The 20,145-nt window shown below is 34.7% G+C and overlaps 1 protein-coding gene across 6 annotated transcripts in view; it reads left to right on the forward strand.

Annotated features, from left to right (window-relative positions):
* Positions 1-12,600, forward strand: part of FXR1 (FMR1 autosomal homolog 1) — a 64,812-nt gene extending 52,212 nt beyond the window's left edge. For 3 of the 6 annotated variants that reach the window (XM_032174055.2, XM_032174056.2, XM_058426118.1), the window contains 4 exons: positions 4,181-4,384; positions 6,271-6,471; positions 11,369-11,460; positions 12,176-12,600. In XM_032174055.2, the coding sequence (XP_032029946.1) occupies positions 4,181-4,384; positions 6,271-6,471; positions 11,369-11,460; positions 12,176-12,346 (668 nt within the window). In that variant the 3' untranslated portion in view covers positions 12,347-12,600. Of the gene's footprint in view, positions 1-4,180; positions 4,385-6,270; positions 6,472-7,169; positions 7,251-11,368; positions 11,461-12,175 lie in introns of all 6 variants that reach the window. The other 3 variants (XM_032174060.2, XM_032174058.2, XM_032174059.2) reach the window with 3 other exon arrangements.
* Positions 12,601-20,145: the final 7,545 nt, after the last annotated feature.

Genomic DNA, 20,145 nt, shown 5'->3' on the forward strand with positions numbered 1-20,145 from the left:
CCCTTTTCTTTTCTCTTTTCCTTTTCTTTTCTTCACTCCTATACTTACTCCCTTTTGAGGAAATATAAAACCTTTTCCAAAATGTAAGGCATTTAAGGAAAATAGAAATAAATGCAAATTTCATGCTTAATTGAAGGATCATCTAATGCTGACAAAGTTATATTAAACCTGAACTATCTTCAATTTGTTGTAGAGTTGTAAGTTTGTGTCCCTGCCCTTTAATATCATTATCTTTATGTTCTCATTTTCTTACATATATGTTTTTATTTAATGCAGTATTGAAACCTAAACAGCAAAATTCTAATAAATGTTCAGCATATAAAGGGATGAAAATTGCAAACTATTATTATATTTCTGAAAATGTTTAATGCAAAAGACTATTAACCAGTAATGACGTAGAAATTAAATATATTCTCATTGATTTTTGAACCATACATTATTGGCATAGATAATCAGACTTGGCTTATTGGATGATGAGTATGATGAATTCATTAATAATTTTATTAGCTTTTGTGGGAAGTCGGCTTATTGATGAGAGCTTACTCTGGCAAAATGCTTTTGTTGAGAGTAGATAACTATGTGAGAGGTAGAGAAACATCATCTGGATTCAAGAAAGCTGTGCAAATTGTTCAGTAGATGGCACTCTTAGCTCTGAATCTTAGCAGAATTAATAACATTTTATTTCTTGAAATAGTTATCGAACCTGAGTGGGCTTGGAAAAGCAAGAAAAACCATTTGAATTTGGTTGTAGATGTTCATGTATACTTTATATCAGAGAGACTTGTAGTTGATTTTATATATATATATATATATACACACACACACACATATATATAATGAGTACTATAGTTTTATCAGTTTAATAGGAACTATAAGAAACATTTCCCAGTATAACATCTCTGAAGTTGGTATGTGTGTTAAATTGGACATCTTACAACTTTAGCAGCATTTTCTTTTTTAATGGCACATAAAATAATGTCTTAAAATTGATGGCCTTTTGGAGTTGATAAAACGTGATTATTTTTAGCTATTAAGCTTAGCACAGCCAACCATTGAAAATGATATAAACCATCTTCATAAGGTGATTTTAGAAGTTTGAGGGGAAAATATGATTTTAAAATTGGTTAAAAACATGTCGTCATTATGTTTTGTTACTCTTTTTTTTTTTTGAGACGGAGTTTCGCTCTTGTTGCCCAGGCTGGAGTGCAGTGGCAAGATCTTGGCTCACCGCACCCTCTCCCTCCTGAGTTCAAGTGATTCTCCTGCGTCAGCCTCCTGAGTAGCTGGGATTACAGGCATGCACCACCATGCCCGGCTAATTTTGTATTTTTAGTAGAGACAGGGTTTCTTCATGTTGGTCAGGCTGGTCTCAAACTCCGGACCTCAGGTGATCCGTCCACCTCGCCTCCCAAAGTGCTGGGATTACAGGCGTGAGCCACCAAGCCTGGCCTAGTGTCATTACTTTTAAAGCTTGTTTAAAAAGACTTTGAATCAGCAACCTGTATTTTACAAAATTGAGGGGTTGGAATAAATGGTTTCCCTGATTTCATAAGAGTATTTGCTTTCTATTGCAGTAATAAATTATCACAAACTTAGAGGCTTGACCCACAGAAATTTATTATCTTATAGTTCTGTTGGTCAGAAGGCTGACATGGGTCTCACTGGGCTAAAATCTTGTCAGCTGGGCTACGTTTCTTTCTGGAAGGTCTAGCGGGGATTCCTCTTTCAGTAGTTCAGAAAGTTTCTCTACTTTTAAAGACCCAGTGAGATTAGTTTGGACCCACCTGGATAATCCAGGATAATCTATCTCAAGGTCCTTAACCTTAGTCACATTTGCAGAGTCCTTTTTGCTATCACAGAAACATTTAATATGCGTTATTAACAGTTATTTAATATGAGTAATGTTGAGCACTAGCCAATACATTAAAATTTTGGGGAGTATGGCCTCAATATCTGTTTTACCTGCTGAAATCTATGATTTAGACATTCCCTCTAAGTATCTTGAATACTATATGTAGGACTTTACTTGCTGTGACATGGGGTTAGTAAATACTACACTGGATTTCTAAGGATACTTCAATAGGAACTTTTGAGAGAGTCTTCAAAATGAAGTATTCTTTATTTGCCCTGAATTTTGGTAATGTTTTCAGGTAGGGTATAGGTTTGTAAATAAATTCAGAAGTTCTTAAACATTCTGAAAGGTTTTTTTTCACTGTTTAAGAAAGGATAAATTGCCTTCATTACAACTTTTATGACATCCTGTTAATAAAGTGCTTTTTGTCATTTGGTGAAATAAATGTTAGGGGAAATTAATTCCCTTCCCCGAGATTCTGATCCCAACAAAGAATTGAAAGTAATAGAAATTTGATGTATTCTTTGAAAAATACACATCCAACTAATTACCTAATTGTTTTTATAATTGACTAGTTACATCTATTAACAGCATGTGGAGAAAAGGTAGGCATCCTAGAGTTATCTTTAAAGGAGAAAGGAAGTGAGTAGGCACCTTCATGTATAAAACTTTACATTTTATTCCCTGCACCTCAATACTTAAAGCTTTTTATGTCTGAAGAGCTCTTGTTTGCATTTTTCCTCAAATGATTGCAGAGTTTAAATATAGGGGACTTCAAGGTATTTCATGAAATCACTCTTATCTGAGGGTTTAGCAAATGAACTTCAAAATAATGCAGCAAATTAATTGGTTGAGAAAATTGTTATACACTCTGCCAGACATTTGAGGACATATAAGATGGAGTTCCACCCTTTATCATAGACCAATTTTGAAGTAATTCCAAAGGGGGAAAAATAACAACACGGCATAGTCTATGATAGATATGGGGCAATTTTAGGATAACAAAAAATGGGGAGAGATCTGTCTTAGTTGCAGTGGTCTGAAGTTAGAAATTGAACTAGGCTCTGAAGGAGATATATTTGGTCATATAAGAGGGAAAGAAGAAGTGGCATCCCAGAACTAACAAGTGGAAATGAATATGATAGTGATTGAGTCATATGTATCTGACACTTTAGTTACAGTAATTATTAAGTAATGATACTGTAGGCTTCTGATTATATCTTTGTAGTGTTTAAATAAATTTTTGAAAGGTCACCGATAGTTGCAGTGTTAGAAATGGTCTGTAAACTTTAAAAGGCAATGCTGAATATTTGTCTCACTGGTCATGGCGTCAGTTCTGTTGTCAGGTGAGAGACCTTCTGTTTCAGAGAAACCTTAAATTCTGTTTAGTAATTGCAAATAATTAGGTTGGTGCAAAAGTAATTGCAGTTTTTGCCATTAAAAGTAAAAAAAGCAAAAAGTAAAAGTAATTACTTTTAATGGCAAACGCCGCAATTTAAGATGCTAGTAAAACATGCTATCATTTTATATACAACTACTGGAAAAATTACTTCTAGCTTATTATTCTAGCTTATAATAAAGATGCCATCAATTATAAGAAATATCTTGATTTCAGAGATGTTTACATGTGAAAAGTATACCCTAGAATCAATGAAATGATGGTGAAACACACTATATAGTTAAACTATTCAATTTTCTAAATATGATTAATTTACTCAAATATAGGATAGAAGTTATTTTTATTGTACTAATAATTTAGGTTACTAAAACCCAAATGAGCAGAAACATTTGACTATCCATACTAAGAACATTTTAATATTGATAAATGATGTTCTGTATGTTTTTTTTTTTTTTTTTGTGCCAAAACCTAGGAATTAATCTTCTGTATATTTTCTGTAATTTTTCTGTTGACTGCATTTCTGCACATCAGTTTTTTTTAACTTCCATGACTTTGTATTTCCTGGATATTATCCCCTTTTGCTGATGGGATGGTCACACCTTTGACTATGTTACATGACATAGCCCATCTTAGCAGACTGCAGTGAGGCATTCTTCTGCTGGTTTTGAAGAAGTGAGCGGCCTTCTGCACATCAGTTTATTTTTTAATCTATATTAATTAATAGATACTATGCTAGTATATTAATAGTATAATAATATTTGATTATTCCTTAGTACGTTTCAGATTGATTTTAACTTTCATGGATCTTTCTTTGAAGCAGCCAAACAGTATTGCTTATTTAAACAATGATTTGTAGGAAATAATTTTGAACATTTTAAAAGCCTCTTTTTATAGAAATCTAAGTGGTTTATGTTCTTATCTTTTCCAAGGTACAAATTCTGAGCTGTCTAACCCCTCTGAAACGGAATCTGAGCGTAAAGATGAGCTGAGTGATTGGTCACTGGCAGGAGAAGATGATCGAGACAGCCGACATCAGCGTGACAGCAGGAGACGCCCAGGAGGAAGAGGCAGAAGTGTTTCAGGGGGTCGAGGTCGTGGTGGACCACGTGGTGGCAAATCCTCCATCAGTTCTGGTAGTCTTTTCTATACTCTGTCAGCATCTATTCTTTGTAAACAGTATAATTTTACAAAAGTTAATTCATCTCCCAGGGCCACCCGTTTTTGGAAGTTTCTCTTGCTACTCATTGTCTTAGAGAAAGTAGTGGACCGTATAGCACTATCAGGAAAGGCCCTTGTAGAGTGTTTCTCAGTGAAGGTTTACTTAGAATATACTGGTCAGAACTTTAGTTTGCAGCTTTTCTTTATATTATGAGGGTCAGATGTTTCTCTCTTCAGGTTTTGGAGGCTTATTTAATTAGAAATTTTTTGTTTTCCCTAGAATTTTGGGGTTATGTATTTTTGTTTGCCAGACAGACCCAGATATTTCTAATGCACGGAGAGATGTCAGTACTGTTCTATACTTAATATTGAAAATGAATTGAAGAGCATTCTTAGCTACACTAGGTAGTACTTTGGGAACAGGGAAAAATTGTGGAATTAACTAAGTTTTTTAATCGTTTGAGGACCTGTGCTGTAAAGAGGAGTGTTTGGATGACTAAAGATTTGAGGGTGTAGGAAACGTTTTACTTGATTACTTCTGTCTTCTAAAATTTTTTTATGCTTTACATTAAGTTGTAGGAGTTTCCAGAATATTCTTGGTTAGCATAACGTGCTAGGGGGTTAATTGCCAGGGATACATAGACTATATTAAGGATATAACTTTAACATATCATTATGGTATACCACTTTAAGAAACCCGCACCTCCCTTAATGTTATAACCATGAAAACTTATGTAGTATTTTAATATTATAGAAAGTGTGTGTAGATACATTAAATATAGATGCCAGCTGTGCTTACAAGTTACAAAAACTGGAACAAATCAGGGCAAAAATTAGGAACTTGTTCATTGTTTAGATTTTCTCACTTTCCACAGTAATACTCTTTGAGCCTTTAGTTTACAGGCTTTCAGGGAAATAATTTTTATATTTTAGTACACTTTGTATAGTTACCAAGGTGTTTAAAATTACAGTATACTGAATTGCAAAATAAATGTACTTGACCTAGTGTTTAATGATTAATGGATACGCTTAGTGTCTTTTGCAAAGATGCTTAGCTTACTAGCTGTTACCAAAGGAATCTTAGGAAAAATCGGAATTAGGTGAATTTCTCCTATAAATTTGATTGTTGGAGGTAATAAATGCACATAGGTAAGATCGGTATTTTTCTTATGAATTATACCTTACAGTTTTTCCTTTTCTACCTTCACGTCACCTTCCATGTTGTTTCTAAAGATGGAGTACTAGTCAGCATTCGTTTCAACATTTTCCTTTCATAACCAGTTAGAAGTTCAACCTCATTTAATTGGCTGCTTTGTTTCAACTTGTCTTGATTGCTTCAGTTCAGTTGCAGATTTCTGTTATGTCATGGAATGCAGGTATTGAGTATTATTTGGGAAATAGTCCATCAACATCAACACAACAAAGCTGCAGTCATTTTGAACTCAGTTAAGGGGATGAAAGCTCTTATAATTATTTCTTAACAGCTGAATATTTATTTCTTTTCACTTTTGTGAAAAGAAATCCTGCTCTGGGCAGGATTACCTTGAAATGTGAATGCCAGAATTAGCATTTAATACACTATTTTCTAATGTATATTTTAAAAAGAAGGCACAGGAAATGTTAGGAAGCCAAGATGTCTGCTCACTTTCTGCTTTAATTTTTCATCACCACTTAAAGTTTTATCATATTTAATTGTCTTTATTATTTTCCAGGTAAAATTGAAAACATTTTATTTGAAGACAGTGCATTTTTATTGGGGGAGATTGAAGTTTATCATTAATTGATATAGTTCAATATAGATCAAACATTCATAATTGCAGTCCTCTTAAACGAATATTTCTTGCCTCTGACATGAATATAGTGCTCAAAGATCCAGACAGCAATCCATACAGCTTACTTGATAATACAGAATCAGATCAGACTGCAGACACTGATGCCAGCGAATCTCATCACAGTACTAACCGTCGTAGGCGGTCTCGTAGACGAAGGACTGATGAAGATGCTGTTCTGATGGATGGAATGACTGAATCTGATACAGCTTCAGTTAATGAAAATGGGCTAGGTATGTAAGCACTTAGGGAAAAGAAATATATATATATATATATATATAATTGTATACTATTGTTAGTATATGAAGCTTTTTTCAAAGAAAGTATGCAATTCACAAATTGACTTTTTCTTAGTGTTTACTTTGAACAAGGTAGATAGCTTTTTTGTCTGTCTTAAATGTTTAGTTCTCAGATTTGTTATAGCCAAATTATTTGAAACTTGGAGGGTTAAAGTGCCCTTTGATGCCATTAAATCAGTACAAATATTCAGCTGGCAAGGTACTTAGTGCTTTTATTGTCCCCAAGCTAAAATCAGGCTTTCATCTTGCCTCTTTTAAAATAATTATAAATGACACTGGTAAAGGTATATATATCAAGAGTAGGTATTAATTTTCAAGGGCTAAAATGTCATTAACTTCGGTATAAACCAAACTACTAGAGAGGAAAACTGTGTCCCTGAATGATGGCAGTTTAAGTCTGAGAGTTTTACTGTGAGTTAAAACCCTCTGAATTTCCAGATGATAATTCTATTTTTAATCCATTTGGAATGCTGAAAGCTACAAAAATGTATTTCCTGTCAGTAAACATTTGTTGTTTTATTTTTGTGTTTAATTAAAAGTTTATTTTTCCCCTTTAAATCTTTGAAGGAAAGAAGGTTTTTTTGTTTGTTTGTTTTTGTCAGAATAGTTCATGGTAAACTTTGCAATTACAGATGATAGTGAAAAAAAACCCCAGCGACGCAATCGTAGCCGCAGGCGTCGCTTCAGGGGTCAGGCAGAAGATAGACAGCCAGGTAACTTGAGTGGACCTGTGGACAACATCAGGTCACAAGCATGAAAAAAATGTCATATGTCTGCTTTCTAAATATATTATACTTACATGTACACATGTGTGCATATACATTCAAAATTTGCATTGCATAAATTGTTTATTCAACTAATAAGACTACTACTATTAAGAAAATGCATTCTTCCTTCACAGTGTGTTAGTAACTTGTCTAATTGAACTAATGTTGTGTCCTAATTGTTTACATGGAAATACTGTTGAGAAGACCATTTTGTTCACTTGGCAGTTTCTTCACACTTGAGATGGGGCCTGCCATCCCAGGGACTGTGTTGTAGATTGTGTGTGATCAAGGTTGATTGGCAAAACTGGGCAGCATTTGCATGGTGCCTGCTTACTATAGCTGAATTCAGCACCTCATTTTTGTGGGAGTTGTAATACCCACAATTTAAAAAAAAAGTATAAAAGAGAAAAATATTTGAAGGTGTCTTTAACCTAATGTGAGGAATGCATGTTATGTTTTTGTTTGTTTATTGTAGTGTGATGCCTTTTCCCTTACACCTACTAACTATTCAAATTAATAGTACTTACTTAGTTTTAGAATGTTTATTTTATGTAGTCATTTTTTTAGTAACTTCAAAGAAACTTGTTTGCTGTGTCTATTATTTTGAACATAATTCCATTTCCTGTGTACAGAGAATCACATGTATATTCACAATGAAGCAATTGTATGCACCAGAAATAAACCCCTTTCAAACTAATCAATTTTTGCATTCTTTCCAAAAGCAGTTCTTTCATGTGTTTTCCCCAAATAAAGAACGTAAATTCTGGCATCTTTACTATTTTAAATTTAGTGGTCGTAGAGACATTTGGGAAAACTGGTTAAGAGAATTAGTTCCCATCCCTAAAAGTTCATGTTTTGAAGATAGTTGGAAATTTTTAGAGCAATTAAATATTGTCAAAAAATAGAAAGTGTCCAGAAAATATTTGTTTTCCTTCCCCTTCTTTCCTCCCCTCCTTTAATGTCGGAAATATATTTTAGGGCTGGGCTCATACCTGTAATCCCAGCACTTTGGGAGGCCAGGTAGCAGGATTGCTTGAGCCCAGGAGTTTGAGACCAGCTTGGGCAGTGGGGTCCTGTCTAGAGAAAATACAAAATCAGCTGGGTGTGGTAGTGCGCACCTGTAGTCCCAGCTACTCTTGAGACTGAGGCAGGAGAATCACTTTAGCCTGGGAGGTCGAGGCTGCAGTGAAGGGTGATCGTGCCACTGCACTCTAGCCTGGGTGACAGAGTGAGACCCTGTCTCAAAAAAAAGTGTTTTAGATGAAGAGATTATTTCATTTTTTGAAGGTGGTACAGCATTTTCTGGCCCTATTGTAAACAAGAAAATTCAGGGTATCAGTATGAACTTAACAGACTATATTACAACATTTATTAACTAGATGTATGGTGGTTTATTACCAAGTCAACAGGTATAAAAGGAGTAACAGTGGGGTTTGTTGGAGAAGAGGCAGAAATTTCTGTATGGTATTAATTGCAACTTGAGTAGTGTGGAGGCTTCAACAGTTCGACAGTGATTTCTGTTCCATACTGCATCTATTCCTGTTTTATTTGTTTGGGATTACTACTTCCCTCTTTTAAAACTCCTTGCATTCCCTAGCTTGCCCCTTCTCCCAAAAGATAAGGTGGGTGAAACAAGCACAAAATTGTTACCCTTGATCCTGGTAGCAGTTCTAGGAGGCAGTCTCCCTCTAAAGTTAATATCAATATTCCCTTTAAAACACTCATTTAATTTGATCTCATCTGCTCAAAATTTCTTGTTGCTCTTAGTGTAAATTAAGCAGTGAATATTCTTTACCACACTTAGAATGTGACAATACACACTAGTATCCAGTTGATTAACTTGGATCCCTTCGAGGAAATTCTAGAGTCCATGTCATTACACAAATTGCCTGTATTTTTTCTAGATATTGTTAATTATTAATCTGTTTTGGACTTTTAAGGGTCTTGTATTATAAGGACTGGCTATAAACAGGTTTTTATTTGAATTAACAGCTTTCTTTTGGCTTCCTTTTATTTAGGTAGGGGATACCCCAGCTAAGTGCTTGTTAATTTAGTTGATAACTATATCAAAATATATTATTCTATCTCTGTACACAGTGGATGAAATGTTCTAGGAATTGTTTCAACAATGTGTTAGGTTGGTGCAGTTTTTGCACCCACCCCAAAATGGCAAAAACCACAATTACTTTTGCACCAACTTAATTTAGTAGCAGGGTTTCCAATTAGATGTTTTCCTAGGTGTTACTGAGAGCCGAACTTGGAAACAGTGCATTCACTATGCTGTTCCCCACACTGGCTAGAATTGTTCTTGTAATAGGTTTGCTACAATAAAGTAGATTATGACAACAGCCCTTTTTCCAATATTGTAAACTCTTTTTAATGTAGTTATAAATATATTAGCAGTGAATTTAAATAATTTAAAAAGCTTCAAGATGAGTGTACTGAGTTTCTTACAGTTTGGAGGGAAGGAGGCAGTTTCAGATTTGAAACATCTTTAGTGGTTTTCTAGTAAATGATGTATGTAAGTTCTGAAATAGGTTGTTCCTTTGTGGTTTTAAAAGATTTACATAATAGTTCTAGAAAGTTCTTGGATCTTATGAAAGTGTTAGCATGTTAATTCATAATTAAGAAACATGAATTGTAAATACCATCCAGCTTTTTATTATACCAGAATGATTTAGTTGTTTTCATAGAATTTATACTTTATGGACCAATTCTCCCCATACCTAGTGACTTTAAATAAATAATTTAAAATTTACTGGAGTTTTCATTCTTTACATAATTAACTTGCTCCCATCATTTAAAATATATATCGTACTTTTACATATCAGGGATTTTCTAAAACAGTTTGTGATAGAAAATACTTGAAAGAAAAAAGGGTGGTTCTTTTGGTATTTCTTAGAATCAGTGAATTCTAAGTTTCAATTCTTTTTTTTTTTTTGAAACAGAGTTTCACTGTTGTTGCCCAGGCTGGAGTGCAGTGGCACAATCGTGGCTCATTGCACCCTCCACCTCCCGGGTTCAAGCAATGCTTTTGCCTCAGCCTCCCAGGTAGCTGGAATTACAGGCTGTGTCACCACACCTGGCTAATTTTGACGGGGTTTCACCATGTTGGTCAGGCCGGTCTCGAACTCCTGACCTCAGGTGATCTGCGCACCTTGGCCTCCCAAAGTGCTGGGTTTACAGGTGTGAGCCACCATGCCCGGCCCTAAGTTTCAGTTCTTGAAGAGAGAGTGTTGATGTATAAAGTGAGTCAGTTCACATACTGTAGAACATAGGTCATTTGTTGAAGTTGGGTTGACATGACAGTAGGGTGTTAGGTTGGGTTTGGTCTTTTTCCTAATCCAATACTGCCACTTCTTTGCAAATACACATTTCAGATTGTCCCTACCAAGATTGGCAAAGGGGGTGTGGGAGGGGTGTCATTGAATACACTCTGGACCTTTTCCCACTCTGATCAATGTCCACATTTTTGGGGTGGTGGTCTGTCTTTAGTTTGCTTGTAGTTTCTTATTGTAATCACTCAGAATCGTTTCTAGTGTGAAACGTTAAAACAAAACCATAGAATAAATCACACTTGGATATCTTAATTGTGCTTTTAAAAAAAAAAAAACACATTTGAGTAAATATTTTTGTATCTGAAATTTTCAAATTTAAGTATATCATACTATGATTTGGCCCAAATTTGCCCCATTCCCCCCCCCCCCCCCCTAATTGCAAACACTGGGCTTAGAACACTGCGTTTGTATTTCCTTTTACTGGTTGTGGGTTTCTCTACCAACTTTGTTCCACAACCTTAGGGTCAACCAGAAGCAAATAGCTGGATCTTGGGAAAGAGGGATTTAATCTAGATTTCCTCATTCTCAAGCTTGAAATTTTCTTCAGCACCAAAAGCCCAGGCAGATTTTTAAAGCTTTGTTTTTGGTTGGAGGTGATACCCAGCTTAAGAAAATTTTGACACTGGGTGACCCACCACTAGTTTAATAGTGAAATTACCCTTTATCCATAAATAAACTTTAGAAATATTTTTTCAACACCTGTAATTTTTTTCTCATCTTTAACAGTCACAGTTGCAGATTATATTTCTAGAGCTGAGTCTCAGAGCAGACAAAGAAACCTCCCAAGGGAAACTTTGGCTAAAAACAAGAAAGAAATGGTAAGGAGAATTTAACCTGTAGGTTTTTGTTGTTTTAATTTTTGGTATGGTTTAGCTTTATTTTTTACTACTTTTACTGTGTGATCACTTGTTTCCACAAATAGACAATACTATTTTAGTTAAAGACTCTTGAATATGTTCTTGGCCCCAGGTAACTAAAGATATGCATGCTTGAGCCTGAAATACTTTTTAGTTAGAGCTTCAAATAGCATTTATAAAATTCAATCTGCCCAAAGATATTGGGCATAGAGACTATTGCCTAATTCAGGAGCAATAGGCTATATACCTCTTCTCATTGATGGATATAGACCTTTTAAATTTTAATTCTTTTAAATGCTTTACGGTATTTGATATGTAAATATGATTTCTCAAAAGAAGGTGAGTAAAGTAGGTGATTATTTGTTTAATATTAACTGTTTATGTCATTTTCATGGTGAGCTTTCCAGTGTTTTAAAATTAGGTACAGTTTTCATTAGTTTAGATGTTTTGTGTGGTTTGGGCACTGCTAGGTACTAGAGATACAAAGTTGAAAGACCCATAGAGTGGAATACTTTGGTATTTGTTTTGAATTTTAAAGATGTTTTAATACTTTGATCCACTGTGGCATATGAAACTGAAATTTTTAATTAGCTAATTAATGTTTATGTAGCTGTTTTCCTCCTCAGCTATAGATTTCATTTACAAAGAAGTTGAAAAAGTTGTCTCCCTTTGGCAGGCAAAAGATGTGATTGAAGAGCATGGTCCTTCAGAAAAGGCAATAAACGGCCCAACTAGTGCTTCTGGCGATGACATTTCTAAGCTACAGCGTACTCCAGGAGAAGAAAAGATTAATACCTTAAAAGAAGAAAACACTCAAGAAGCAGCAGTCCTGAATGGTGTTTCATAAACTGAAGAAGTTCCTAGTTTACAGTTCTTTTACATTACATTTACAATAGTGCTTGTACAAGCTTGCCAAAGATAGAATATGGATCGCCAGTCTTTACATCGCACTTTCAGTTCCTCCATTTGGAATTCAAAAAGGGGAGGGATCCTGAAGAAATCATATGTTAAACATACTTTGACACCTACTGTGTTATAAAATATATCATCAGATGTGCCTTGAGAATAGTATATGTAACATTAAAAAAAAGTTGCTGGCTATAGGAAATGTTATTTTGTTTTCAAAATATGGCAGAGATGGGGGGTGGTGGGTGGGGTGGGATCCCTAACGTAATATTCTTTATGAAAGCATTAGCTGCTTTTGTTACATTTTTAATATGCAACCACTTCTTCACCTGAGGAAAACTAGAATGAAATGCAGTCTAAAATATTTGGCACTGAATTGTAATTTCTTCATTAGTTTAGTCTGGAAACTGGTCTGTTTTAATGTGTTTTTTAAATGCTGTATGTAGAGGAAAATCTGCAGACCACTGGAATACATTTGTTAAACTCTCATCTGCAGGGACACTGGGCGATACTTGGCAGTGACTGTTCTACCTTGAGGCTTTGTTTGGTTTATTTATTAAAGTGTACAGTATTTAAAAATCAAACATAGCTTTAGTTAAAACACTAAGCTGAATTAGTCATGTCCATTCAGACATAACCTGAACTACTGAAAAGATCAATTTCCAGAAGGTTTATTCTGTATAAACTACATGTTAGTCTTCAGTAGAGTATCTTTTTTTTCCTTTTTTTTTTTTTTTTTTTTTTAAATTTCGGTTGTTTGATGTGCAATATGTTTTTGTATGCAGGTAGTAAATAAACTTTGATCTTCCATTTGCTGAATTTTTTTAACTTTCTACTTTTTACACCAATTGTTGCAAAATAGTTGGAGCTATTAATAGGCTTAGGATAGTATACTTTGCTTTTTAAAAAGCATTTATACTTGCTCATAAATAGCATTAAAATGTCAGTTGGCCACTTCATCATTTTGTAATGAATCCTCTGAAATCTTAACACAAGTTTAGGCTGTTAGATGCATAGGTAATTAATAATACATGTGATAATTAGCAAAAAAACCTAATAAAATTCTAATCAAAGGCAACTTTGGAAGACAATGGGGGATAGAAGATATGACAAGCAATTTTTAAATGATAGGCCAATGATTTGCTTCTTGATTCTCAGCTTATTTTGAAGGCTGTCATACCAGTGACCAAAAATCAGTTATTAAACTTTATGTATGTGTTTTAGCCAGAGCTTAATTTTTATGAAGATAAAGACATGAAGTTTAACAATGGTACAACAGTTAGTACAGCTAACTGTGAGGTCAAGTAATTGTTAGACATAGGGGAAGACTTTGTTCCACAATATTATATGGACCACTGAACAAGAATGACAGCCCTTTGTATTATTTGGCATATGCAAAGTGTTTTTTGTGTGCATAGTTTGTGTTAATTTTTTATGTGCATAAAAATGTGATTTTAATTTATATGCTCTGAAGGATAATTCAGGGTATAGTTAAAAATGTAAAATTTGCCAGCTCAGTATATATAACCCTAGCCCTCAAATTATTCTGATTAAGGTTAAAATTTGCTGGTATTGCTTTTCCTGAGGCCTTCTAATTGGTTCTTGGTAACAGAATTTTAAAGTAAGGTGTGAGTAGTGCAACTCCTGTCCTTTATATATAAAAGGTATCAAGTAATTTCATGTCCTGATATTTAAAAAAAATTACCCACAAAGGTGGTTTTTTAAATCGATCAAAGCTAGAAACAGGTTAAATTGTCTTAGTTCTCTTACATAATTGGGTTAAAAATTATAAGGTATTAGAAAAATTTTAATTAATGCCACATTGGTAAATATGGTAAAGAAAATGATTTTTCATTTTCTCCCATGTAGAATAGTCAGATACACTAAACATCCCTTTTCCATAAAGATTGTTTCAATGGGAATGGAAGAAACATGAGTATAGCTGAACCAGTTCTTCATTCTAGCAATAACCATACTAAGTTCATTACTTTACAAATGACTAAACCCAATGTCTTGTCCTTTAAAAAATATAGGTAGTGCAGAATTGTGATAAATACGCAGTTTTTTTTAAAGAGAGCCCACTCCCCAAAGGGTAGCCATTAATTCAGGTAGCCTTCTAAATGTATTTGAGAGGGGTCCGTCTTTTTGGCTGCTCTCCTAGTTAGATGAGATGTTGCTATGGGAAGAACTTGCCAGTATACACTAAACAGACACTTAAGCAAAAGATGTATTCTGGAGCCTGGTGCGGTAGCTTATGTCTTTGGTTCTAGCTACTCAGGAGCCTGAGGTGGGAGCATCATTTGAACTCAGTTCTGGGCCAGTGAGACCCTCTTTAAAGAGAAGGAAAAAAGGTATTCTGGAAGATCTTGTGCAGTTTCAACAATGTTTCACAATATATATGTGAATTCATATATGACACCTGAACGGAATCATGAAGTAACAGCTGAGATTATATGGTGGCAAAAATGACCTGCTTTTCCTGAAGCTTTGGGAGGCCTAGGATTCTTGCTTTAGGCATCACCTTTGTTAAGCCTTAAAGGGGGCTACAACTTGTGCAAAATGGTGTCTCAACACTTCAGACATAATTGGCAAAAGTGTAATAGGAATACACAAATCTTTATTTTGAAATAATCTTGTATTTTAATGTGGAATTAGAAGCAGCACATCAAACTGGTGAGTTCATAGAAACTTACCTGAGATGATGCTGGGTTCCATTGCTGTTGTGCTAAGTCACGTATTTTTGTAGCTGCTGTTGGCTGTGTCTAGAGTTTTGTAACCTAAGGAGGGTCTTATAAAAGTTGGTATGTTAACTAAATCTTGGATTGGGAAACAGCACCATTTGTATCCTCTGCAAACAGATTTACACTTTTGAGGCTCAAACCAACTAGTCTTCTCATAGGCTGTTGCCTAAGGACAGATAAAAATGGAAAACAGGCTATGTCCAGGGACAGATGATTGGTGGTTAAGAATGGCAGCAAAGGAATATTACACCTGGATTTTCTTCTGTAAGGTTTCAAGGAACTTGGATTTGAACTGTGAATCTACTGTTTTGGCAAAAAATCCCAAAGAAAAGGATGTTTGTTATTGTTCAGTCTTCCTGTCTTTGCTACGTGATTTGGATCCCTTACGCTTTTTCATAAGAATATCTGTCTGCTATAGTGAATTTGCTAGCCCCTTATTTTTTTTTTTTTAATTTTAGTTCTTTATTAGAACGTGTACTTGAATGGACTGTAGCTGCTCATAACCCATGTTAATCTCTGATAGTATTTGGGTTTTATTTCAGGAGCTTTTGCAATAAAGCAGTAACTGCAATCTGCTGAAGTCAGACTGTTAGCAAGTGGTGTTAACTTAAAACTGATTTAAGTCCATTACATTGAACAGTAGGAAATTACCACTTTTGTAAGGGTCAAAAATGATCAACTATTAACAATTTCTTATGGTTCAATCTAATTACAAATCTTTAAAAAGTTTATCAGTATATCATTTCAGATTCATCTGTATCTTCTGTACTATTATTTCCAGTACTGAGGTAAGGTACACAAAAATTCCCCTGGAAAAACTATAGTTTTGTAAGATGATTTCCCACAGTCCATTTGCTTATTTCTTCCTTTGATAATTCAAAAAGATGCTTTAGGTAATGGTACAGAATTAGAAAACGCTATTTTAGCTCTATTAACTTTTTCTCTATGGTTTCAATTTTATCCAACCAGAGAGGGCTGGACTAGTTGATATCTTTAAGGCCCTTCCAATAGTAATTTGAGTCTAGTCACATGTCAGACCCTGGGCAACATCTAACCAAATGCCCAAGTATTCTCATAAGGAGTATGCCAAATTTAAGTGGTGTTTGTTTTACATATGTATCCATCCCAGACATGTTTCCACTACGCTGAATGCAATCTATAAGATATTCCGAACAAGGACAAAGTAATTTTTCACAAGTTTTACAGCCCCACTATTAGGTATGCTACTTACTAGCTTCTTGAACTTCTTTGTATTTCAGTGATGAGGATGTTCTTTTTTTGGGGGGGAAGTTTACCCCTTTGTACCTTCTTAATTGGATTAACTGTAAAATGTACGTACTAATTTTCTAGTTTTAGAGACCATTTTCATTAAAAATATTTTCCAATAGTTTTTCTAGATAAACAATTTATACTTAATTGTTGCTTGGTTGCTTACATTTCAACCTCTAGGCTTTTTCAGCTAACTTGGCTGTCTTCAGGTTGTAAAGAAAAATGTAAACATATTCGAAATTTCATTAACTGAAACTGCTGTAAGGTGTTAGCAAATGTTAACCATAACAGATTATCCCATATCATTGGACTGTTCTATTATTGGGTCAGGAATAATAGGTGACACAGGATAGAAGCTCTTCCTATATATATCTTGTTGCTAAGGCAGTAGTTGGCTCTAAGCTGATAAACAGCACACTGTACAGCAGTCCAAAAACTAAAACCAGAGCTTAGGTCATTCAAGTTAACTGGTACTCAAGGTTACTCATTCCAGGATACTTTACATGACCAAAAACCTAGGAGAGCATTCTACATTGTAATTTTTTTTACTTTGTTTACATAAAATTTACAGGGTTTTTTCTTTTTTTAAGCTTAGTCTGTTCTTTGACATTGTTGATTCATGTTCTAAATTTTCATCAGATTTAACATGTTTGGAGGATCATGTGCACTCAATGTGAACCTACTACAAGCTTCTGAACTGCAAAACAACTTTTTAGGTCGCTGTCCACAGAAAGATGCCTTATACAATTTCTCATGATTGAAACAGAACTCTGCATTCTAACCTAAAACCCCACTAACCCTTTAAATGAAGCATTATGCCTGCGTAAAATTTTATTTTTAGACATTTCTGATATTAGGTTTTCTTTATGGGAGGGCATACATATTCAGTATACTGAATTTATACAGCTTTCAATGTGGCAATATATTAAGCTAGTTCCCTAATTTTTCTCTGTTCTCATTGGCTTTCCATTTATTTAAATGTTTCCATAAGTACTCTCATCATTTGGAAAATACTTGATGGCAGGAGAACTTGCTTAAAAACTAAAGGTGGAGAAAGGGTTAACTTCCAGGACAACCCATTATAGCTCACTTCTTACCAACAAAGCAGTTTTTATACAGCACCTTAGGACTCATTTCTAATAATGTCAACCCAGATGGCCAGTAAAGGCAAGGGAAGAGGCTGACTCACAAAAATCTCTGATATTGAGGTCTAATATGAAGGCTATAGATAGGAATTCCCCACAAACTTCTAATGAGGACTAATATGAACAGCGAATTGGAGAGGACACCCAGGACCTAATTCTAGTTTCACTAGCCATGGGACCTTAGAAAAAAGACCATTTGCCCTGGACTTTTGTTTCCCAAGCCATAAAATGTGGAGGAATCCTCACAATTTCAGGTTGGTCACGTATCTTTCCCTTTTACAGAGAAAGCTGAAGTCTCAAGGCTCAGATTTACCTGGCTTCTGTTTACTTGGCTTCTGCAGAAGTTTAACTGGCAACCTACCTCTCATTCCCTAAGTGTTTTTAATCATGCCGCCTTCTTTAAAATGTATCTGGAAGCACCAATGAGTAAAGACAAAGGCCCCAAGCTAGATCTGTAGAGATAAGTACTAGACTCACATCTCAGTACCATCAAGGAAAACATGCTTAGGTTATCAGAACTGTAAAGGCCATAGTACAAAAAGTTATGAGAATGGAACTCAGGATCTGAGAAAGATCAGCCATCCTCAGCATGTTGCCTTGGGTGCTTAACCTTACTAAACTTCCATTTCCTCACATGTAAAATGTACATCATAACTAGTTTACTGAGATACAGGAAGAATACTTAGCACAGTGCTAGTACACTGTAAGTACTCAAATGTTACAGATGAAGTATTTTGTAAGAAAATACCAGTAAAAGATAAAAGTTTTTTTATGGATCGTATTTGTATCAATCACCTACCATGATCTAGAGCCCTCACATGGGTGACATTTAAATGTTCAGTTTGCCTAATAGCCTTCCATGAAACATGGATTCTTCTACTTAAAAAAGGTAAGCCTGGAGAAAATAAAACTGATTACTATGCAAGAAAAAAATGTGCTCTGCTGTGCTCCTTGGTAGTATTTTTAAGTGGTTTCCATTGTGTTAACACCTGTCTTAAAACGGGTATGTTGTCTGCACTGAACACTCAAAAGTATTTATACCTATTAAGTTAAATTTCCCTTTTTAGAGTTAATGCTTCATTGCCTGTCGGCATATTATCACTATCTGTCTTTGAAAAATTTGCTTTTAAGTCTCAACTATTTCTTCATAAAGCTCTTGTTCAGAGAAACATTTTTTGATTTGTCCAATGGACTGAAATAAAAGGTTAGTAAACCAAAATACAGTTGATCCTCATTATTAGTAGAATTTCTTATTTGTGAATTTGCCTACTCACTAAAATTTATTTGTAACTCCGAAATCAACATCCTTTTCTGGTCATTTGTGAGTATTTGCAGAATGACAAAAAATTTAAACCACTTTATGTGCACAAGGCAATGCTCTATCTTGTTTAAGCTCTCACACCATAAACAGGTATCCTTTTTGTGGTCTATTTAGTGCCAAGTTTCATGTTTGTGCTTTTTGTTGGTGATTTTGCTGTTTTAAGATGGTTCCTAAGAGTAGTAGTGAAGCGTGCTACCAAGTGTTCTTAAATGCAAAGAAGGCCGTGATGTGCCAAGCATGAGTTATATATAGTGCTGTTGGCTGTTAATTCAAAGTTAATGAAATACTAAAGAATGTTTTCAAGCAGAAACAGGTCGATCAAGGTTATATACTGACTGGCAGATAATATTGTGACCAAAGCATCACAGAATCTGTATTTCTCTTAGGAACTTGTTCCTTATTTGCCAATTCAGTGTTCATAGCCACCTTAAAGAACAGAATTACCACAAACAAGAACCAGCTGTACCTTCATGTCTCCTTGTCCCTGGAAATAATTTATCCTGCATAAAAGTCTTAGAAGCCAGTGTTTCATCATACAATAAATCATAACGGACTCCATCAGATTTTAAACAAGGGTATAGGATAGAAAACACAAAGAGCAGATATACCTTTACTTTATATGGCAGGTAAATGTTACCTCCACTATTTTTTTTAACCTCAAAAGTCCTTGTATCCTCCAATAATTAAGAACCTTATGATGATTTAAGGAAGTTTAGATGGTAGGTAGTATAATTTATCATCTTAGAGCTACACATAAGAAATACTCCTGTTGGGAAATACATACTAGTTTATATCAGATGTTTTATTTTACAGGTCCTCTGGTTAAGATCCTTATATATTTTATGTTAGACGAACAGTAAGTAATTTGCCTTTAAACATCATTTAAATTTATTAGTGTATAAATTTTAGAGTCCAAATTAAATATGTTGATATTGAGAACATTTCAGTTTTCAGTGTTGCTAACAGTGTTTAAGCTTAATCATAACAATTGCAGAAGTTTGATTTATGTCAAGAAATAGCCAACTGAAGGAATAATTTATAAATGGTCAGTACCTTTAAGGGGCTAGCTGAATACAATGTAAATACTCATGCCTGTAATCCCAGTACTTTGGGAGGCTGAGGCGGGAGGACTGCTTAAACCCAGGAGGTTGAGGCTGCAATGAACTGTGATTGTACCAGACCTGTACTCTGAAATCTTTATCATACTATTTTTAATGCATGAAATAAAAGAGAGCAAGGACTGTCATCTTCACTTTACCTTGAA

This window comes from Hylobates moloch, unplaced genomic scaffold, assembly GCF_009828535.3.
Source record: "Hylobates moloch isolate HMO894 unplaced genomic scaffold, HMol_V3 SCAFFOLD_13, whole genome shotgun sequence".
NCBI lineage: Eukaryota > Metazoa > Chordata > Mammalia > Primates > Hylobatidae > Hylobates > Hylobates moloch.